Below are 24,341 nucleotides of genomic sequence, written 5' to 3'. Positions count from 1 at the left end.
TTCTAGCAGTCACTGCCGCTGTGATATTAAAGACAAACACTAAAGGCTTCATCAAAATATTGCAATTAATAAGATGCCAATTTAATTTTTTGTATTTATTAATTATTTATACATTTATTTAAAGAGGGTTTGAACTGAGGGTGAAAGGGCAGAAAACAAAACCACTGCTACAGAAAACACATCTGAGTTTTTACTTTTTACTCCAAACCTTATAGTTACTGAGATGTGATGAGACTCACTCTAGTTTCTCCAGTTTACAGTGTGGATCCTCCAGTAGAGCAGAAATCAGAGCAACACCTTTCTGTGTAATAGGACAGCCGGAAAGACTGCAGAGAATAAACAGAAAAACTAAAGATGAGTTATTAGTGCTGGACTCATGTGTCTAATGTAATTGCTGAAAAACACAGATGTAATACATATCATAGATATCAATTATTAAACCAGGCACTGAGAGAGACTCAGAGTCAAGTCCCATTTTAATAGACTTCAGACTCAAAATTAAATTAATTCAGATTTGACTCAACAAATAGGACCCAAATATTCCCATAAATATTCCCCAAAATGACTTGAGTCTTAACCCTGAACTATATTTTAATTTGTATTCAGCCCGTTTATTGTGCAGCAGTACATTTACATTTAGTCATTTAGCAGACGTTTTCATCCAAAGCGACTTACAAATGAGGAAAATGAAAGCAATCAGAATCAACAAAAGAGCAATGATATGCAAGTAATATTACAAATCTCACTAATTCCAAAACGTCAGTTTAGAACTAGTAACGAAGGAAAGTTGAGTTGCTTCATTAAAAGCCTATGATTACTGTATTAAAACCTCACTGTATCATGTTTGAGTATTATGAGAGAGAGAGATGGACTGAGCAAGTGATTAACGGACCTGCATCTGATTCATTATTCATATTCACGATCATATGACATTAGTTTAAAAGTGTACTGAAGAAAATATTAACATCCATTCTTCTGTTAAAGGTGATTTTGCTGCTCAGTCCATTTATTCGCTGTGGCAAACTGTTGTTGAAGCTAAACATAACTTCCGCTTAAATTTTCAGTTTAAAAGTCCCAAAGTCACTTTTAACTGTTCACTCATAAAACAGTCTCTTGTCGCCATCTAAAGGCGGAACAATGTAACGTTAACTAAAATCACCATCACGAACACAGGCACGCTTCTTAATACTAAACAATTATCATTAAATACATTATTTAAAATATAGTTTTTTATTTATTGAGTAATACTATTTAATAAGCAACAAAAACAAAAACAGCTATCAAAAAGTTGCTAGAAAAGAGTAAAGGCAGCTTTCTGATATACAGCATTGAATTTACATAAACATGCTACATAAACTATCTTCTTCTCTGGAACAAATAATAGATAAATGAGACCAAAGACTGCCCCTTAGATTTACTTACAACGAATTACATGTCATGTGTAACCCAGGGCTGCCAACTTTTGAGTTCAGCTTGGAGTGATTATTCCCACAGTGTCTTTAGGGGGGTCCGGGAGCATGCTCCCCCGTAAGAAAATGTTGTACATTTTACAGTTAAATTCATCTATCTGGTGCACTTTGAGATTTCACAATTCAGAGCTCCAATACAGTTTCAGTGTGAAAGCTAAACAAAGAAAAAAGCTGGTAAATTGACTTGATCTTGAGGTTTAAAGGGGACTTAATCCTCTTATTAGTTGTGATATAGTGTCTCAGTCTAAATTAGAATAAAAAATAATTTGAAAAAAGAATAATGATAATAATAATAATAATAATTTTATAGTATTATTCCAACGACAGTAATATTGGAAAACAATTCTGTAAAGTAAATAAAAATGAGTATTTCACCAGTATGTTATTTTCTCTTATTCTACAGTAGGAAATTACAATACTTTTGTTGTAATTTCTACACTTACAAGCAGGGCCTAAAACTTTTTGCCATATCTGCCATTTTATTCATGATACAAACAACATTTTTTGGTGATTTGAGAGAATTTACCAGCCATAAATATATTTTTTTTCTGGCAATGAAACTGTTTTTGCAGTTAAAAAAATAATAATAAATTGAAAATTAGAACTAAACACTGCATTTTAAATCATGATACAAAAAAGGTGCTACACACATGTTCGCATGAGCAGTTTTTTTTTTTTATAAAAATTTGGTCTGACTTCAGCATTGTGAAATTATTTGCTATTTTTTAATATATTTATAAAAATGTCATGCTTTGTTTTTATCATAAAATTATGTAAAATAACTGCTGCAGTGCTGCAAAACTATTTACTTTTCTTGTTGTGGTAAAAAGTTATGTGCAGTAAAACAATTCCTAGATTTAGTCATTATAAATAATTGCAACTGCATTTAAAAAAAATGTATATTTTGACACGAAAATTCAAATATTTTTCTGTAGTCTGCTGTTCTGAGAAATTATATTTTTCTCATATTCGAAAATTAATCCTTCATTCATGAGGGATTTATCACTCCCGAAATTCTGCTTCTTGTACCGGATATACAGCTGTTAGCAGAACGAAAAACAAAACTTTTATTCAAATTCTAAACGGATTGTACGTAGCCTTGGTGTGCGCTATAGCCCTTCATTGATAATCACTAAAACGTGTCGCTTCAGTTAATCGCAAAAGTCCTTTTATTATCAATGAACCGCTTATTTACAGTGAGAGTCCACAAGTGCAATCTGGCGTTTAGAGGTGAGCGAATTCAGAACACAATGGCCAATCACAGGCGTTCTAGATCAACATAAATGTCTGTGATTGGCTACATTGCTCAGCGCTACGAAAACACTGTCTTTTGGCGATTTTAAGAGCACAAACACAAATACGCCCTGTTTAGCCAATATCTTATTATTACAGTTTTAACTGAGGGTGCTTTTGACTGCCTGAGAAAATGGATGTGTGGCGTGAGAGCGTGTGAAAAGTGTCAATTGCGTGAGTCTCACACTGAATACGAGAGAGGTGGCAGCCCTGTGTAACCATAGACATAATATGAATTACATGTCATGTGTAACCACTACAGAGACATTGGTAAATTCCAGAAAATCTGGCCATTGTGAGAGCGCTCTCGAGCGGATTGATGAGTGCAGAACGCCCCCTGACGATATGGCTCTCACACGTCCGAAAACAATAAAGCACATTTTCAAATAGACGTTATCTTTATTAACAAACTGCATACCAAACAGTAACTATATTTTTCTGGAGAAAAAAAAACTAAAATGTCACATGACTACATGCTTGCATCTATTGTCCCTTGAGTGGCATTGACTAAAAATCTTTCACTTCTTCCCCAGTTTCACCAAAAAACATTTTGTCTAATAACCAGAGGTGGAAAGTAACGAATTACATCGAGTAGGTTTTTTGTGTACTTTGTGTACTTTTTAAAGTAACTTTTAAATTTTGTAATTTTACTTTTACTTAAGTACGTTTTCATATATATATGCAAGTATTGCACTTAACTACATTTTAAATATCATCCGTTACTGAGTAAAAATGAATAAACAAAAAATAATACTAAAAAATTTATAAAAAAAAAAAAAATGTGCGTGGAGGGAAGGAGGGGATCGCGCACCGGTGTTACGAGATTTTTGGTTTCTGAGATATTCGGTTTCAGTGGGCGGAGCATACATACATATTAATGAGACATGATCAGACATGCGCGAATGGTCGTGAAACTGAAAATATCAGCTCTGCTCCATCTCAGAATGTTTAACGATTTTTTTTTATAAACCTAACAGACCTTTGTCTAATCTATGAACTTGTGTCTAAAATGTCTAATCTATGAACTTGTGTCTAAAATAAATGTGTTTACCTTGTTAATGCAGTTACTTTTTTCGCGTGAGGTCATCCACGACTAAATGAGAATAACAGGCTTTCACTTCATGTAACTGTACAGGCAAACCTCATCTGCATCCAGTATTGATTTCAGTTCGTAGCGGTAGGTAGATTTCTATAGACATTGCGATGCTTAAACTGGGACTTTATTTTTGATATTCCTTGTTAAATACATCACTGCCTGTAACATCTTAAACGTCTAGAAACGAATCTGTGGACGAATTTATTTAAACTAGTCTAATGTGATTGTTTAAGTCTCGTTAACTTGATCAAACCACAACTTTGTGTAAAAATAACATGGACTAACAAGTCTTATGAGCCTTACAACACCAACATGTCTGTTCTTTTATCACTTGTTTCATTTTTGTGCTGGATGAAAAGCATTTCAATAAAGCATATACATGTATATATACAGTCATGGACAAAATTGTTGGCAACCGATGGTAAATATGGGCAAAGAAGGCTGTAAAAATAAATCTGCGTTGTTTCTCCTGTTGATCTTTAGTTAAAAAATAAAATAAAAAAATTAAGTGGGGGGAATATAATATTATGAAATAAATGGTTTTCTATAATACACCCTGGCCATAATTATTGGCACCCTTGTATTCAAAACTTTCTGCAACTTCCATTTGCATGAAAAACAGCTCTGATTTTTCCCCCTTCATGCCTGATGAGGTTTGAGAATATATGGCAAGTGATTTTAGACTATTACTCCATACAGAATTTCTCCAGATCGTTCAAATGTTGGTGCTCACTCTTCTTCAGTTTATCCCACTCATTTTCCATAGGATTCAGGTCAGGGAATTGGGATGGTTATGGCAGAATTTTCCATCTGTGATCTTTGAAGAGTATTTGGCCACTTAAATTGTTCTCTTTGCTGCACATTACGACAATATTGACACACATCATGTTTCAAGCAGATTTTTACCATCACCAGTCCATTAAAACTTCTTAATTATTTCCCTGATGTTGGAAATGAGAATATTTAATGTTTTAAGTATTTTCTTAAAGCCACTTCGTATTGTGTAAAGATCAACATTTTTTTTGCTGTACATCAGAAGTATATTCTTTAGTTTTACCCATTGTGATGAATGATTAGGTTGGTTTGGGCTTTGTGTTACTAATATTTATTTATCTGTGCACCAAGACGTCATGACTGGACAACATCATGTTTCCAGTCACCTTGGTGTGCTAAGAAATTGGAGATTTCAATGCAAATATATTTAGGAGATAATGTACTCATAAGAATTTCTAAAGGTGCCAATAATTGTGGCCAGGGTGTATTTGAGAAAAACATTTTTTTCATAAAGTTATATTCCATCTCACTTCAAATTGTTTCACTTTAATAAAATGTTTGAATTTTGCAGAATTTTTGACTAAAAGAGCTACAGGAGAAACAATGCAGATTTTTTTACAGCCTTCTTTGCCCATATTTACCAAGGGTGCCAACAATTTTGTCCATGACTGTATATAGGGAAAAACAGAAAAAAGCCATGCACATTATACACTATAAAGGTCCATGGCACCCTGGACAAATGAAGACTTCCTCTATACTGGGCCTACTCATGCAGTCCCAGTGGTACCAACCACTGCAGCTGTCGCATTCAATCTGATAGAGATTAAGATCATAGATTAATAAACACTTAAATAGCAGTTTCAAATAGAGCCATGAAATCATGCCCCCAGTTAAACATACCCAAGTGCCCACTTTGTTATCTGTATAAGGATATTTATTGCTGCAGACCATGCATAAGTCACTCAGGTATTCTATGGGAGGGAGAGGCCAAATATTAATAAAAAAAAATAATAATAATAATAATAAATTTGTCTCTTGATGTTGATTGGTAGGCTCATACACAAGTAGACGTGTATGAGATTGCACTCACCCATTTTTTAATGTCCAAAGACATGCCTGTCCAATAAAACCTTCTGCTCACTGAATCCAAGGTTTTATGAATGCCACAGTGAGCCCCTATTGCACTACTGTGCAATTCCGTAAAAAAATCTTTACTGAGATGATTCCACCTCTGACATTGGTTTATTAGATAACTGTCCAATTTTTGGCTTCTAATGATGAGCATTTGCATATTATAGTGGAGTAAGAAAATGTTTATAGAGCTTTATGTGATCATTTTGACACACTTCACATTCTTATAATTTGACAATAGCAAATTGATTAACAAGTGGGTGTGTAAATCTGTCATCTGATGATGTTGGTGTGCCTAGTCCTTTTGCTTGCTTTATTGTGCTCCAGACACACTGTGGGAGCAAACGGGAATCTTTTGTTTGTATGTTACACAGGACCCTCATTCTAAATAAAACCCATGAGTATAAAGACATTACCCACTAAATAAACATTTGGTTGGTTTACTCTTTAATCAAAAAAATAAAAATAAAAAAAAAATCCTTTGGAATATCACATTTCCAAATTATTACAGATACACAGTTCAACACATAGTCAAAGAGCAGATGCCACAGAATAGGTTACAAAAACTTTGTTAGGCCACTCATGGGTTTGAGGACATTATAGTAGTCATTGCCAGAGGGACCCGTTTTAAACCTTCTGCTCCTCTGATCTGGAATTGTTGGTTTCACTTATGTTTTTATTTTATCTGGTAACGTGACAAAAAAAAAAAAAAGCATAAATTACATTTTCTGCAGTGTATGACAATCACAACAAGAGATGGTGAATGTTGGACAGTGTTTAATAGTCACAATCTGCATAACCTTTGGTTTGATCCCATGTTAACAAGACTTAAACAATCACATTAGGTTAGTTTATAAACAAACGTATTCGTCCGCATTCTAGACGTTTAAGATGTTAAAGGCAGTGATGTATTTAACAAGGAATATCAAAAATAAAGTCCCAGTTTAAGCATCGCAATGTAGAAATCTACCTACCGCTATACTGAAATCAATACTGGATGCAGATGACGAGGTTTGCGTAGTCCGTACAGTTACATGAAGTGAAAGCCTGTTATTCTCATTTAGTCGTGGATGACCTCACGCGAAAAAAGTACATACTAATAAAACTTTTGTAACTGCATTAACAAGGTAAACACATTTATTTTAGACATAAGTTCATTGATTAGACAAAGGTCTGTTAGGTTTATGAAAAAAATCGTTAAACATTCTGAGATGGAGCAGAGCTGATATTTTCAGTTTCACGACCATTCGCGCATGTCTGATCATGTCTCATTAATATGCATGTATGCTCCGCCCACTGAAACCGAATATCTCAGAAACCAAAAATCTCGTAACACCGGAAACTACTGATTGCTTGGTGAGCGGGAGAACAAACGCAGCGCGCTAACTCAAGAAAGATGGAGACGGACAGTTTTGCAGAGTTACATCTCTCGGCTGCATGTATGAAGCAAACCGTCGCGCTAATGTCAAGGTAATAACAAACTTGTACGTACCTAATGTATAACACTCGTGTATATCAGAGTCGTACATTCTGCACGCATAAGTCCGCTATTGATTCTCAAACTATGCGCGTTCTCTGGGCTCTGATCCCTATCGTATTTTTGCGTCAAAACATTTGCCTAGTTGTCCAAATTATTGGATTATTGTGTCTGTGTCGAACCTTCACATCGATGCGTTTCAACAGATTTATAATGTATTTGCTGTAGTTTGAATTCGTATGTTAATTTTTTTATGGAAACAGTAGATATTCAGTCAGTCAAGTTCAAAGGGATAGGTTTAGTGGTCTTTTGGCATCTCCCTGTCCTGTTTGGTAAGGCAGGTTCACTTATTTAAGAAAAAGTTCTCTGGAGTTGTAAAGAATGTCTTCAGTAAGGAATTCAGGTGCTTTAAATCTGTATATATAATTTTAAAAAGTTAGAATTTAGCAGAGGTTTTCTTTAAAGGTTATAAGGTATATTTAAAGTTTTATTTTAAAGTTTGTTTGAATTTTAAGTTTTTTATAACATGCAGTAGAAGAATAGTAAGGCAAAACAAATGTTTTGGTTAATAAAAAAAGACTTAAAAATAAATACTTTTCTCTTTACTGCAGAAGTAAATAAATAAATAAATAAGATAATAATAAATAAGAGGACATGTCTGGCATAGGGGGGCCTTGCAAAATTGAACGGAGAAGGAGGGGGGCCCCACAGTAAAAAAGGTTGGGAGCCCCTGCTCTACTGAATTCACAGTTTATGCAACATTCAGTGGTTGTGATGTTTAAAGTTTTATGGGATTATTTGCCTAAAAAATTCCCTAAATGTTTTATATGGTTATTTTTTTTATTGTATCTTATTTATTTGTTTTTATTGCACTTTAATTTGTAAAGTTGTTTCCTCAAATAAAAACAACCAGGTTGAGAATTATATCCCTTGTTCTTTTTTTTTTTTTTGAATAACACTAGAATCCCCCACCCAGCACTGCTGTTAAAAAAAAAAAAAAATACTGACTAAATTTAACTCAGAGTAAAATTTTATGAGTTACTTTTTTCTTTTACTTGAGTAGATTTTTTGACCAGTACTTTTACTTGTACTTAAGTAAAATTTCATTGAAGTAACAGTACTTTTACTTGAGTAGCATATTTTATTACTCTTTCCACCTCTGCTAATAACTTATGAATTATTAGATTGAATTTAAGTTTTTTTTTTTTTTTTCAAAAAATCTGAATGTAACTTTTAAGTGATTGGTAATGATCCCAATTCCAATATTTATAATATCAGAGAGTCACAACCCTGTTCCTAAAGGCATATTGACTTTGCACAGATTAGACAAATCTCTCTAATCAAACACTTGATTCAACTCATCAGGTCATTAGTAGAGCGCTTTATGATGATAGCTGAGTGTCAAATAAGAAAGACCTTCAAATATACAGTAACACAGAGAAACACAAACCTATACCGTATAAAACAATGTCAATAAAACAAAGACAATGTAAAATACTCACTCAGCCTTTCTAGATGCTTTGATCACTGGCAGCAGCCTCAGGAGACATTCTTCTGATCGATCATATTTACTCAGTTTAAACTCATCCAGCTCTTCTTCTGAGTTCAACAACACAAACACCAGAGCCGACCACTGAGCAGCAGACAGAGACACTCCAGAGAGACAATTGGCTCCTAAGACATCTTGTCTATCTTTTCTGCTGAGGTATGTCTGGACTTCCTGCTCTAGTGAGCGATCATTCAGTTCATTCAGACAGTGGAACAGATTGATGGATTTCTCTGGAGAGGGATTCTCTCTGATCTTCTGTTTAATGTATTCAGCTGTTTCCTGATTGATATCAGAGCTGCTTACTGTCTTTCTCAGGAGGCCTTGTAAGAGAGTCTGATTAGACTCTAGTGAGAGACCTAGAAGGAACCGGAGGAAAAGGTCCCAGTGTCCGTTCTCACTCTGTAAGGCCTTGTCCACTTCTCTCTTCAGTAAACTGGTCATTGGTGACCTGAACTCATTCCTCAGTCCTGTGTTTTGTTCAGAAAAGGACAGCAGCTTGAATAAAGCAGCAAGAAACTCCTGAATACTCAGATGAACAAAGCTGTACACCTTCCCCAGCTGCAGTCCAAACTCCTCTCTGAAGATCTGGGTACAAACTCCTGAGTACACTGACACTTCTCTGACATCAATGCCGCTCTCTTTCAGGTCCTCCTCATAGAAGATCAGGTTCCCTTTTTCCAGCTGTTCAAAAGCCAGTTTTCCTAGAGACAGAATAGTCTTTCTAGCCTGATCAGGATTGATTTCATATTTCCCATCATACTTCTGTGTCTTCAGTTTGGTCTGAAAGATCAGGAAGTGTGTGAACATTTGTGTGAGAGTCTTGGGAATCTCTGCTCTCTCTGCTTTACCCATCATCCTCTCTAGAACAGCGGCTGAAATCCAGCAGAAGACTGGTATGTGACACATGATGAACAGACTTCTTGATGATCGGATGTGTGTGACGACTCTATCAGCCAGACTCTGATCATTTATTCTCTTCCTGAAATATTCCTCCTTCTGAGGGTCGTTGAATCCTCGTACCTCTGTGACCTGGTGGACACACTCAGGAGGGATCTGATTGGCTGCTGCTGGTCGAGAGGTGATCCAGAGGAGAGCAGAAGGAAGTAGATTCCCCTTGATGAGGTTGGTCAGCAGCACATCCACTGAGGCTGATTCTGTTACATCAGACAAGCTCCGATTGTTTTGGAAATCTAGACGTAGTCGACACTCATCCAGACCATCAAATATGAACATGACTTTGTAGTCTTCATAATCTGACGACTTAAATTCTTTGGTTTCTGTGTGAAGGTGGTTTAGAAGATCCACAAGACTGAGATTTTTCTGTATCAAGTTCAGCTCCCTGAAAGGAAGTGGAAATATGAAATGAACATCCTGATTGGTTTTTCCTTCAGCCCAGTCCAGAATGAACTTCTGCACAGAGACTGTTTTTCCAATTCCAGCGACTCCTTTAGTCAGCACAGTCCTGATGGGTTTGTCTTGTCCAGGTGAGGGTTTAAAGATGTCATTGCAGTTGATTGGTGTTTCCTGTGTCTCTGGTCTCCTGGACACTGTCTCAATCTGTCTCACCTCATGTTCATTATTGACCTCTCCACTGCCTCCCTCTGTGATGTAGAGCTCTGTGTAGATCTCATTCAGACGTGTTGAGTCTCCATGATTGGACATTCCTTCACTGATTCTCTGATATTTGTCCTGGAGTCTGGATTTGAGTTTTTGTTGATACACAGGCATCAGTTCTGAGCAAAGGAAATAACTGTTGTTATCGGCAGAGCAATGTTTTAGAAATGTATTTTTAGGTTTGATATGTTAGATGTGTCGTGACATTCAGGAACATTAGCGACTGAAGACAGAAGGTTGATCATAAAAATACAGGCTATAATCTGCTGATCCAGAGCTCTTACTGGTCTGTAGTGTGTTAGCGAGGTCTGTCTGGTTCATCTTCCTCAGGATGAGCAGTGTGATCTTCAGAAGCCCCTCTCTGACTCTGTTATGACCCTCATCATCATAATGGTCTCTTTCAGAGCATTCTGGGTAATCTGGACTCAGTAGTCTCTTAAAACTTTTTAACTCACTCTTCACCACAGAGACGATTCTGTGCTCAAGCTCCTGAAATCATAATAAATATTGAAACAATAAACATCTATTCAGTAACAGAGAAGGTGAACCAAAGGATCAATACACAAGATTTAGAGCATGAATTATTGTGTTGGGATGGACACACACAAAACCAACCTTGAAAATGGAGTCTAAGTTCTTCTTTGCTGTTTGTGATTCTGGTCCTTTATGTTTTTGACTGTTGTTAAAGAAATATTGAACATTTTTGTAAAGATACTAATGTATTTAATGCACATCAGTAAATGAATGAATATCATATATTTCTTATACTGTAAACTAAACAACACCTCAGATCAGCAGATGATTCTCCCAAACTGAAATCAGCTGGTTGATCCATTGACGCGTCACTCTTCATGGACACACAGCTGGGTTCAGGAGATTGATTCTGCCACAGACTGAAATATAACAGCAATACAAACTGTTTCTGAAAATCTCACACTGCTCTGACAGAAACACATTTACTGTTTCAAACTCCCATTAATGTTGATATTTCACTTGAGTAGTCTGTTGTGACTTGAGAGTTAAAAGATTAAAGTATTATTTTCATATAAATAAAATGAATCTGCCCCATGTGCTTTTTTCATTCATGCATTATAGAAATGTTTGAAAGATCCATCAGTTGTTTTTTCCTCACAGACACATCGATGTGTTCAAGTAAATCTGACTCACCTCCTGAATCTGACTGAACATGAAAATGCTGTTGTAGTATACATTTATTGTTTCTGAGCATTAAAAATGCGAAACATTTTAAGTTCTCTCACCTCTTGACTGTCTTTTTCTTTGTTTCATGTTCATCAGAGAGATTCATTCTGGAGGCCATGGTTTCATCTAAAAGCAGATCCAGATGTTGATCCACAGAGTGAGTTATGAATCCTCTCAGCAATTAATTTCCTCAAATCCAGCTCTGTCTCAACAGTCAGTTCACAGTAATGACCTGCACTCATGAAAAACTATTTCATACTGACAACACAGAATCAAATTGATCATAAACAGCACAACAAATTCAGACAAGCACTGTGTTAAACTGAAAGTAAAGGTGCAATCTGACGATTTACAGAAGTTTTCTCTTCTAATGCTATTTAACTACTTTCAAAATATCTAAAACTGCTTAATGTTGTACTTTATGTTAATGTTTCACTTTAAACCAGTCTCAGGATTGATTTTGTCTATCAAAGATGATTGTGAAATTGTGATACTCACTGTGTTTTTCTCTCTTAACGTAGTTTACTTCCTCATTTGACAAAACAGATCCTGCTGTAATAGTTTCACTTTCATGTGTCACCTGACAAGGAGGAGTTTGAGTCTCCTAATATTGAATTTTTATTCTTTATTATTCCAAGTTAAAACACCTGAATATACTTTCCTCACAGCTGTACTTTGGGTGTTGTTAAACTGAACTGCATCACTGAAACCGCTGTTAATTCTCAATAATAAGTTTTGTATGAAAGAAATAAAGTCAGACTGGTTTGTAACAAGTGAAGATGCTGAGATCTAGAGAGATCTGTTAGTGTTTAATGTTCTGTTGCTGATGTTTTATTCATTTATTTATACAGTAAATGTGTTTGATCACAATAATTCAGGAAACACTTGTAATAAGGAGAGTTTATGTAAATTTTATGTGTTTTTTTTGGAAGATATTGTTGCCAGTCATTTGACCATTTTATCATCTGACAGTTTTATTATTGTATTAATTACAGATTATTTTTTGTAATTTCACACACATTTGTGTCATTTAGTAAAACAGAAAAATGCAGTAAGTTTTATGTATAAAAATGTGAATTACTGCAATTTGTCATTAATGCCAATCATTTTACAGACTTTTGAGTACAATTTAATTATTAGAGGCATCAGCAATAATCAAAAGATGAACATTTATTCTTAAGCACTTAGAATTTTTTTTTATTATTTATTTATTATTTTTTCAGCTTATGAATAAATGTTAATTTATTGAACTTATAACAACAGCTCAAGTGGCGTAGAGCATGACGTGGTCTTTTTGACGTGATCGAGCTTGAATCCGACTTTGGCCAAACAATTTTTTCTCCCTTTTCAAATCCCATTACATCAGAAAAGCCTTTATTTTCAATAAAAAATAAGAGATAATTGAAAAATTGACAATAAATATTGGCTAGAGTTGGGGTAGGTGTAGGGAGGGTTTTATTATCCCAATAAGGTGGCATCCGTTTAATAATTTGAATTAAATTACAAAATACATTATTATTGCATACTGTTTTATAATGTACCACAAAACTGAGGTGTTGATCATTTTCAGCCTATTTTGGGTTCATTTTAAACAAGAAATATATTCATTTTTAAGCAATGACTGAGTTAAATAAAAAAGGTTGGGTTGAACATTAAACCTAGTCACAGGGTTTGTCCATATTTTATTCAGCATAGGGTTGTTTTTAACCCAGCATTTTATAGTCTTGGTTCGTCCTTTTTTTACAGAATGTAAAACTTACATTTTATTTATTAAATTTATTAAGATTTGTACATATTTTTCATGACAAGTTCCAGTTCAAGAGAAATCCTTTCATCTTAGCTGCCAGCTGCCACTTTCAAATGATTATTAAACAGCAAGCAGCACAAACTCTGCAAAAACGCCAGTCCTTTCGGTGCACTCAGTGTCTGAATTCACTCACTTGCTTTCATTCTCTCCTTCAAGTGAACTGTATTAGTGGCCTAATGTAGGGAATAGTGAATGAGGGTATAGGGTTGATTTCAGATACAGTTTGATCAAGGTTGGAGCAAAACTCTGCAGGAATATGTAGGGGAGAGTGGGGACGGTTGCAACGAGGGGCATTTGCAACATGGTTAATCTTTTATGTGTTCAATCATTAAACAAAAAAAATATATGTGATTTATTTGTGATGAAAAAAAAAATGGGTTAACATCTTCAAAGTGTGGTGATTCCATTTTTTTAAGTAAAGGGTTGTATACAGCTGATTGAAATGATATCAAACAACATAAAATAACGAGCAGACAGCAGCTTACAAGCAGATAATAAAATAAGATCCCAGGAATTTGACAGAAACAGCTTTAATTCAGCACATAGAGTGGATTTACAGAGACTTATGTTTACATTCAGCTTGTGTGCAGATTTTGTCAGGCCAAAAAAACGAATTTTCATGGCCTGCTGTAAATTTTGACCAGTGATGAAAAACAAGCTTATGTGGATTCTAGACGTTTAAACAATTCAGATAAGTTAGTTATTTGAACATTTGCATTAGATATTTGAACATGCTATTAGATAAACTGTTGCCCTTAATGTTGTTATTTAAAAAATTCACTGGTACTGTTATTGTTTTAGTGATTATGGAAACAAAAAATCATTTTATTTGCTGTCTGTTGATTTTAAATGTAAGTGATTTATGTGTCAGTACTTTTCCAACATTTCCAGCACATTCTAACAATACCGTGATAATACTGATAACGTGAAAAGAAATAGTGTTACATTCCCAAAACATAAACACATAAGACTTTTAATTAGTATCACTGTTGCTTATATTTAGATAAATATTTGTTTTTCTTGTAATTCACTGTTCTTGCTATATTTTTTCAAACAAAGAAATTGTTGTTTTTTAAACACAACTAACACCACCCAACTGTTTTTTTCTCTCTATACAGCAGTCGAACAATATCTAACGCTAGTCATGTGTCCAGAGCCCAACTAAAGCAAACACTGACAACTGTAATGGTAAACTAAACAATGATTTTCTCCTTCAGTGATTCTGTTTGGTAACATCAGGTGTCTTCAACAACTCTGTTTTGGGGCCTGAAAACACAAGCTTTTGAACATGATGCCTGTATCATCTCCATGTAAACAAAAAAATTATGTTTTTTCAGGGAGTTTCTTGATCACCAACTATTGGTCTGGCATGCATAACAGTATTCATTAGCATAGTTGTTTTCTTTTTTTTAAACCAGTATTTTTGTTACTTATAATTTTTGTGCAATTTTACTCATTTTGAATGGCGAATTTGTAAGCATCTCATTTGATTAGTCCTTATGTGTTGAATTTAATTAATAATATTGCTTGTAATTTGTTGACAATTTTATTGAGTAAATATAGTGTATCACTTTTTACATGATAGTAAAGCAGAACAAGAAATATGAAACAATATACGTAGACATAGACTTACATGTTTTTTCATTGAAGATCCTGTTTCACTCACTTACTACAGTACATGAAGTCAAAAGGGTTGCGATGCTGTGAGATGCCAAAGGAGTCACTCTCAAAAAGTGACTTTTACAGGAAGTAATCACTTTCAGTCTGAACTTGTGACTGAGATACTGAGAGACTCCAGGATGAAGCTGAAGTTTTCTCATCATCACAACAAATTAAGATCAGATTGCAGTTTCTTGCTCATCAACAGATGCAACTGTTAAATACACACAAAACAATCAAACAATTACTTGAACAGGTTTGTGTTTTCTTTATCTCTGTTTATTGGTTTTATAATCTTCCTACCATCATCTTTTAACTATAAGTAATCAAATTTGACTAGAAAAGACAAAACAAAGACGTTACGTGTTTTGTCAGTGAGGAAAGTTATGTATGTAGAGTAAAAGATAAAACAGGAGGTGCGAGACGGATTCAATTTAACTTATTTGTTTTACAGCAATTTTCAAAATACATGCTTCAAAGCAGCTTTAGTAAGCACCTTACAAACCCAAAGGATGACAAACTACACAGTATTAACAATAATGCTGACCAATCTGGTGTTTAATTGAACATAATGTAATAAATCAGACAAATACCTCTCATCCTGCAGCATTTGAAAATCAGCACGACTGTCACTAACAAATATGGAGAAAGTGCCAGAACTGAACTGAGTATGTGGAGAACTGAGATCTGAGACTCTGAATGAGACACTGAAGAAGAGACACACAATCACTTTATCAAGCACCATATCTGAACAAGAACATAAGAAGAAATAAATCAGCTCACAGTTTCATTGACTCTCACCTCTGACTGAGATCCAGCTCTTGGGTGACTCTCCTCTCTCTGTGTGTTTGCAGTAGTAGAAACCCTCATGTGACTTTGAGACAGTAGAGATGATCATCTCTGTAGTTTGACTCTGGATGAGTGATTCATCTTTATAGAAATCAGCTCTGAGGTTTGGTGGGGTTGTAAATTGATATAAACAGCGTAGAGTCAGAGTATCTCCTTCAGTCACAGGATGAACAGGACTCTCCAGAATCACACCAGCTACAGAAACAGAGCAAACATCAACTGACAAATAGTAGGAATACTGTAAGAATGTATCAACAAGAATAATAATACATATTCTCAGATTTGGATTTGTTGGATAGTCTTGTGGATTTGATGTCATTTAGGAATAATATTGTGTGGGTGATTGAATTGAGATCACATTCTTAATGTGAAATTATATTAATTTACTGAGATTTCAGTAGGCAGATATTAATCAAACCATAAGTGTTTATACAATTTAAAATATACAATTTGCTGATGTGCACATTGATGGAGTGTCCTGTGTTTTTGTTAAAGTTCCTCCTAGTATCGATGTGTGGTCAGAGAGATAAAAATTTAAAATACATTTCATAATGAAAACACTATTTAATAAATAGGTCAGATTATACATTTTTATGACACCTATTTGATTATTTTCCCACAAGTCCATTTAAGTAACACTGTTATGCCACAATAGTTATATTTTAGTTTTTTCAGCTTTCCAGTGTTTCACTCATTCTGTGGTTCATTTTAAACTCACCAGTGACCCATATTAACTGTTTGTTGCTGATGGTTGTGTAATAGCCTGGTTTTCCTCTCTTTGCTCTGCACACATAAACTCCTGTGTGATTTAGAGCAGCAGATCTGACAGTGTAGTTTCCTCCAGCTCCTCTGCTGCTGTCTGAGAGCAGCTCATAACGATTGCTGTTGTCTGTATGAAGTGAAAATGTGCAGTTACATCAAGAAATTAGCAGTCATTTATACATGAGTCTTAAAAATGACCTGTGTTGGTATAATCAGAGTATATTCTGATTGACTAAATATTTTTAATCTCTGTAATATTTTTTATGAAACCAGTTTATTCAGATGTTACTACATGAAACACATTATATCATACCTGATGGACCAGTTCGAGTGAACCAGCTGAATGTCCAGCCTGTAGAGGAGTCATTAACCTCACAGATCAGAGTCACTGGATCTCCTTCAGTCAACCACGACTGTGGAGAAACACTTAAAGCTGCTCTGGGAACTGAAGTTGACAAATCACTCATTAATAACATGTTTAACTTGTGTGTGTTTATGAAGAGATGATCAAACTTACCTGATACTGTCAGTGTAACTTCATCACTCATTTGTGACCAGCGTGATCCTCCTCTCTCTACTCCATAACAGGAGTATTTACCTGCTTTAAACTCAGTAACAGGACTGAATGTGTGTTCCTGTAGTTGACTGAAAACACCGACTGAACAGAGACAGGGGTGACTGCAGTCTGGAGCAATGGGCGTGTCGAAAGGTTTCTCATTGGTCTCGCTTTTACTGTATTGGCCAATCAGCGTTAAACTTTTGTTCCACACTCCAGTCCAGCTGGTGGCGGTTACTTTTCAGTTGGTTTGCAAACCGCCAAACAAACTTTAAGAAGAAGAAGGCCAATCAGCGTTGAGTAATGAGGAAGGACTGGAGAAGAACGAAAACGTTTGGAAGAGACGGTGGATTGTAATCAAACTGTATCGTGAGTGTAGCAATGGATTATGATTCCGATGGTGATGGTGACGAGAGGCCTTTAGAAATGGAGGTTAATAAAACAAAAAAGGCAAGGAAAAAAGCATGGTCTGAAGCAAGTAGTGGAGGAGAAAGCACCCCAAGACAAACTAGCAAAAAAATCAGAGCTAAACACAGTGAAAACAGCAGGATTGATGATGACAAACAGGAAGAGTGGAAAGTTATTGTTACGCTTAGTAATGATAAAGGACATTTTCATCCAGTACAGATAACTAAAGCGATTGAGAAGGAAATAGGCAAAATAAAATATGCTAAATTACTGAATAGCAGAAGAATTCTAATTTCAGCAGTAAATAAGAAACAACAGGAGAAGATTCTGAAAATGAGTAGTCTAGGGGGTGGAAAGATTGAAGTCCATGTACCAGGAATGGCAGCAAAGTTAAGAGGAGTGATCTCAAATGTACCTATGGAAATGTCTATGGAAGATGTGAAGAAAGAGATTCAAGGTGGGAATATAATAGAAGCCAAAAGACTGCAAATGAATAAAGGTGGTGTTAAATCAGATAGCCTGTCTGTAATGCTTGTTTTTGAAAAGATAATGCCTAATGAAGTCCAAATGGGTTGGATCAAATACAAAGTGAGGGAATACATTCCACAACCATTAAGGTGTTTCAAATGTCAGAGAATGGGACATACAGTGCAACAGTGCAAATGGAGGCAAAGATGTGCAAAATGTGGAGGAGAGCATGACTATGGCAAATGTGAAAAGGATGCTAAGTTAAAATGCTGTAACTGTGGAGGTGAGCATAGTGCTGCATATGCTGGATGTGTGGTTCAGAAACAAGCTAAAGAAATACAAAGATTCAAAGTTATGAATAAGGTTACATATGCAGAGGCATTAAAGGGTGTTGATAATTATGGAAACAAACAAAATAAACCAATACATCAGGAAAACTTGGATGGCAATACCAGATATGCAGTACCACAGAGTTCAGACATAGGAAGAAATCTGTCAGGAAGATCAGCACCTCCACAGCAGCCATGCAACCATAAGTGTAAAGTTGAGGAGAACACCTTGATTGTAGAAAAGAAAAGCTTTATAGCTTTTATATGTAAAGTTATTAATGTTGCAACACGACAAGAGAGAAAAAGCGATAAAATCAAGACAGTGGTGGAAGCTGCAGAAGAGTTTCTAGGCATTAAAGATGTAAAAGCTGAAGATATACATGGCATGTTGAGTACTAATAATGATGGAGGATCTCAGAATATTACTTAATCAATGGTATTCCACCTCTTACAATGGAATGCTAGAAGCTTGATTGCAAATGGTCAAGAATTTAAAAAGTTTGTAGTAGAATCTAAAGTTCAACCTGATATTATTTGCATTCAAGAAACTTGGCTTCAACCACATCTTGATTTTATTATACCTGGATTTGAGTCTGTCAGATTTGATAGAGATGGAAGACAGGGTGGAGGTTGTGCAACATTTGTTAGAGATGGGATATCATTTAAAAGAATAGCAATTTCAATAGAAATAGAATGTGTAATTATTGAAGTATATAAATCAGATGGAAACCTGGTAGTTATCAACTTTTATAATCCTTGTAAAAATTTAAGCCTAGATGCTTTAGTGAACATAAATAGAACAAAAGGAAATAGGAAAGAAATATGGTGCGGAGACTTCAATGCACACAATAGCCTTTGGGGAAGTAAGCATACAGATAATAATGGGGAAGTAGTAGAAGAATTGATGGATGTTAGGCAGTTAGTTTGCCTTAATAATGGAAATGGCACAAGAATTGACATTCGTTCTAACACAATGTCTTGTATTGATCTTACCCTAGTTTCTAATAATCTGGCAAATTCTTGTGAGTGGAATATTAAAGACAATACAAGTATTGGAAGTGATCACTTTCCAATAATTTGTTCTATGAATGTTGAAATAGATATCCAAGAAAGGCCTAGTCATAAGAAATGGGATTTTACAAAAGCTGACTGGGAAAAATTAAAAAAAATATGCTGTGAATCAGCAGGTTTAATTTCAATGGAGGGTGATATTGAGGAATATACAGCTGAAGTTACACAATCAATTCTAAATGCAGCTCTAAATAGCATACCAATTAAAGCAGTAGGTGGAAAAAGGAAAACAGTTCCATGGTGGAATGATAAATGTACAGAATTGATAAAAGAACGAAATAATGCTTTGAGAATATTAAGAAATAACTTGAACCAAGAAAATTTAATTAATTATCAGAGGAAAAAGGCTCAAGTTCGGAGAGAAATTAAGAATAGTAAACGAAATGCATGGAGGAATTACTGTTCAACTATTGGTAAAGAAGTTCAAGTAGGATAGATTTGGTCAATGCTGAAGAAAATGAGTGGGAATAAAGTGTATAATAAAATACCAGTATTAGAGGATGCAGGAATAATGGCAATAACAGATAAAGAAAAGGCAAATTTATTAGGAAAGAAGTTTGCTAGTGTGCATAGTGGAGATCATTTAGATGATATTCACAGACAAAATAAAGAAAAAATCTTAAATGAAAATAGGGATGTACTTTTTAAGAAAATAAATAATGTGATGAGTATCATGGATGAAGGAATTAATATGAATGAAATAATGATAGTATTAAATGATGTCAGAAATACTGCTACAGGAGAAGATCAATTAAGTTATATCATGTTTCAAAGATTACCAAAAAATTTTTTAGAGATTTTTTTATTTTTTTATTTATTTAATAAGATATGGGAAGAAGGGTAAATGGCAAAAAGTTGGAAGAGAGCATTGATATTGCCTTTTAAAAAGCCTGGAAAGGATTCTAATAATGCTGGCAACTACAGACCCATTGCCCTAACATCACATCTATGCAAGTGGATGGAGAAGATTTTAGTCAGAAGACTTAATTATTTCCTTGAATATAGAGGTATATATGCGCCATACCAAAGTGGATTCAGGAAAGGACGCTCTACAATGGATGCTGTTGTGAAAGTAAGTAATGAGATAGAGAAAACATTTAAAATGAAACAATTAATGAATATTGTATTTTTCGACATTGAAAAGGCTTACGACTCTATGTGGAGAGAAGGATTATTAATTAAACTAAATGAGATTGGAATAAGAGGTAGGTTTTATAATTGGGTCTTAGATTTTTTATCAGAAAGAAGATTTAGAGTTAAAGTAGGATTAGAAGTATCTGAGCAATTTGAAATTAGTAATGGAATTCCACAAGGGAGCGTCATAAGCCCAGTGTTATTTAATGTTATGATTAATGATATTTTTATGAACTTGGATAGAAGAGTTGGGTCAGCTTTGTATGCAGATGATGGGGCCATTTGGGTAAGAGGACGAGATCCCACTGGTGTGATGAGTATAATTAAGGAAGCAGTTAAAAAAGTAGAACAATGGTCATATAATTGGGGTTTTAAGATTTCTCCAAGTAAATCTTGCCATATGTTATTTACCAGGAAGAAAGGGATATGCAAACAGGAATTGAAGTTATATGGTCAAAATATGGAAACAGTAGATTGTTTTAAATATTTAGGTATGTGGTTAGATCAAAAAGGAACATGGAAAGTACATATGGAAAAGGTGGAATCAAAATGTAGGAAAGTTATAAACTTAATGAGAGCATTAGCTGGAAAAGATTGGGGAGCAGATAAACAATCATTAATGTATGTGTATAGGGCTCTAATGAGATCAACAATAGATTATGGATGTTTTGTTTATGGAGCAGCAGCTAAAACACATTTAATGAAAATGGATAGAGTTATTAATAAAGCTTTGAGGATTTGTTCTGGTACGATGAGATCAACACCAACTAAGGCAATCCAGGTAGAGTTAGGAGAAATGCCCTTAGATTTAAGAAGAGACAAACTAATGCTTACATACTGGTGTCGTTTACGCGGTTGTGGTGATAAAAATCCCACCAATAGTGTTATTAAAGAATGTTGGGAGTATAACTCTTTTCAAGGTAACGGCTTTGGATGGGCAATAAAGGCTAAATCAGATGAATATAGACTAGACAGTATTTGGTTTAACAATCCTACTCCTATTAGTAATATCCCTATTTGGTTGTTTCCTAAAACTAATGTAGATTTAAATATAATGGAACTAAAGAATAAATGGGAAGAGAGTGAGAAAGGATATATGGCAAGTCAATACATTAAAAATACATTTTACAGTTATCTAGATATTTATACAGATGGATCCAAAGATGAAGAAAATAGAGTAGGCATAGGAATACATATACCAACACTGAATGTAAGTATTGGGAAAAGACTACCCGATCAATTATCAGTTTATACGGCAGAGATGATGGCGATTATTGTAGGGTTGCAGTGGGTGGAGGAAGTAAAACCAGATAGAGTGGTATTTTGTGTGGATTCTATAGCAGCTATATATAGTATTCAAAATATGAAGTCTAGCAGAGAAGACTTGATGCTAGAGATCCATCAAAATTTATTTAGATTATGGAGCCTACAGATAGATGTGAGATTCTGCTGGGTACCTGCTCATGTAAATGTAAAAGGAAATGAGAAGGCAGACAAAATAGCAAAGAAATCAACCAAGATGAGCGATACTATAAATATTCCTTTTGGTAAAGGAGAAGTTAAGACAATAATTAAAAAAGAAATGAAGAAGAAATGGCAAGAGAGGTGGGACACAGATAAGAGTGGAAGGAAATATTATAGTATACAGAAATCTATCAATGCACAGGGTGTGAATGGAAGGAATAGAAGGGAGGAGTCAGTTTTAACCAGGATGAGATTTGACCACTGGGTTAAATAAAACATTGTTTTTGTTAGGTAAAAGTAAATCAAATGAATGTATGGAATGTAAAATTACAGAAGATGTAGAACATATACTGTTGCACTGTGGGAAGTATTGGGAAGAGAGGATTAGATTAAAGCAAAAGATTAATCAGACAGGAAGAAACTGGAACCTTGAGGGTATTTTGGGAACAACAGGAGAAAGGGTTAAAGATGTACAGGATGCTGTTTTGGAATATCTGAAGGATACAGGGGTATATTATAGGATATAGGAAATAATATTTGGTCACGGATTAAATAAATTTTTAATTTTTTTTTTTTTTTTTTTTTTTTTTGTCTGTATAAAGTGGAAAGATATAATTCATGCTACATACTCCGATACAGTAGGTGGCGGTATGCACCTGATGTGTCATGAATGCAATCCGCCATAAAACTTAAAAGAAGAAGAAGAAGAAGCGTTGAGTAATTTCCTTTAGGCGAGAGAAGATTGCGGTGGTAAGTGTAATTCATCATTATGTATATTAATGCAAAATACTTATACGTTATATCTCAAAGCTTTTAGTAATTAGTTTAACGTTACTGTTGTTTTTTATTATTATTATTAATGCAGGAAAAAATACAGGAAAGAGTTGACAGATCGTTTGCACATAATATACAAAGAAACAAATATATGCATTATGTCAACTGAAATGACAGTGTAAGAATACAAGGTAAAGCATGGAAGAACCAAAAAAAAGGACAAAAATATAAAAACTTGAGGGTAAGACACCTAAACGTTAATTACATTATACAAATCAAAGTCATTACAAAATGAAATAGTTCTTCTAGCTTTCTTATTCTGTGACAACGAAATAGTATTTAGATAAATTCCAAATTCTTTCAAAAAATCAAGAAAAGGTGGTTTGTTTTTAGTAAACTTACATTTATGAATATAAAATTTACAAAGAAAATAAATTAAGTTTATAACAAAACAAGCATTCCTCTTAGTTGAGTCAGAGTCATAATGTCCTAAAAAGATTTCTTTAAAAGTAATAGGTACATCTCGCTGGATATTATTCTTAATAAATAAACCAATATTTTCCCAGAGTTGTACAGTATACTGACACGTCCAAAATAAATGAAAAACAGTTTGAGTATTAAATTGACAAAATGAACATTTTGTATCAATATTAACCTTATACTTCTTCATATAAAGTTTAACAGGGTAAAATAAAATTTGTTGATTAGTTTGAAAGATACTTCTTTAACTTTATTAGTAAGAAAAAACCTCTGTTGTAAAGACCATATTTTTTTCCAATTCAAATTTCTAAATAAACTATTCCAATAAGGAATGACAGGCGACAAAGAAGAAACTTTTTCAATGAAAAGAGACCTAATTTTGTAATTTCTATCTTTTTTAACAGAAAAAACATTTTACCTATAGTTGTCTCTAATGGGTCAGAAAAAGAAGCATTTTTAATAGGGGAGAAATTGCTATTTTTGAAGATCATAATAATTCCTGAAGTTAATGTTCCCATAACAATGGCATAATCCTTTGGACTAACCGGTATCTTATATGTGACCCTGGACTACAAAACCAGTCTTAAGTCGCTGGGGTATATTTGTAGCAATAGCCAAAAATACATTGCATGGGTCAAAATTTTAGATTTTTCTTTTATGCCAAAAATCAGTAAGAAATTAAGTAAAGTTCATGTTCCATGAAGATTTTTTGTAAAATTCCTTCTGTGAACATATCAAAATGTAATTTTTGATTTGTAATATGCATTGTTAAGAACCTAATTTTGACAACTTTAAAGGTGATTTTCTCAGTCTTTTAGATTTTTTTGCATCCTCAGATTTCTGATTTCAAATAGATGTATCTCGGCCAAATATTGTCCTATCCTAACAAACCATACATCAATAGAAAGCTTATTTATTGAGCTTTCATATGATGTATAAATCTCAGTTTTGTCAAATTTAACCTTATGACTGGTTTT

At 34.3% G+C, this 24,341-nt stretch overlaps 1 protein-coding gene across 1 annotated transcript in view; it reads right to left on the bottom strand.

Moving 5' to 3' along the window:
• Nucleotides 1–235: 235 nt before the first annotated feature.
• LOC141338226 (uncharacterized) overlaps nucleotides 236–24,341 on the bottom strand; it is a 46,986-nt gene continuing 22,880 nt past the window's right edge. Inside the window, exons 2-11 of the mRNA XM_073843771.1 lie at nucleotides 17,198–17,338; nucleotides 16,994–17,125; nucleotides 16,637–16,807; nucleotides 15,871–16,113; nucleotides 15,663–15,816; nucleotides 11,189–11,296; nucleotides 11,019–11,079; nucleotides 10,688–10,892; nucleotides 8,743–10,522; nucleotides 236–326 (exon numbers count right to left, since the gene is read on the bottom strand). Of these exons, the coding sequence (XP_073699872.1) occupies nucleotides 236–326; nucleotides 8,743–10,522; nucleotides 10,688–10,892; nucleotides 11,019–11,079; nucleotides 11,189–11,296; nucleotides 15,663–15,816; nucleotides 15,871–16,113; nucleotides 16,637–16,807; nucleotides 16,994–17,125; nucleotides 17,198–17,338 (3,086 nt within the window). The remainder of the gene's footprint in view (nucleotides 327–8,742; nucleotides 10,523–10,687; nucleotides 10,893–11,018; nucleotides 11,080–11,188; nucleotides 11,297–15,662; nucleotides 15,817–15,870; nucleotides 16,114–16,636; nucleotides 16,808–16,993; nucleotides 17,126–17,197; nucleotides 17,339–24,341) is intronic.

The sequence above is a fragment of the Garra rufa genome, chromosome 7, assembly GCF_049309525.1.
Source record: "Garra rufa chromosome 7, GarRuf1.0, whole genome shotgun sequence".
In the NCBI taxonomy this organism is placed as follows: domain Eukaryota; kingdom Metazoa; phylum Chordata; class Actinopteri; order Cypriniformes; family Cyprinidae; genus Garra; species Garra rufa.
The sequence above is the reverse complement of the archived record's forward strand: the minus strand, read 5'-3'. Positions and strand labels throughout refer to the sequence as shown.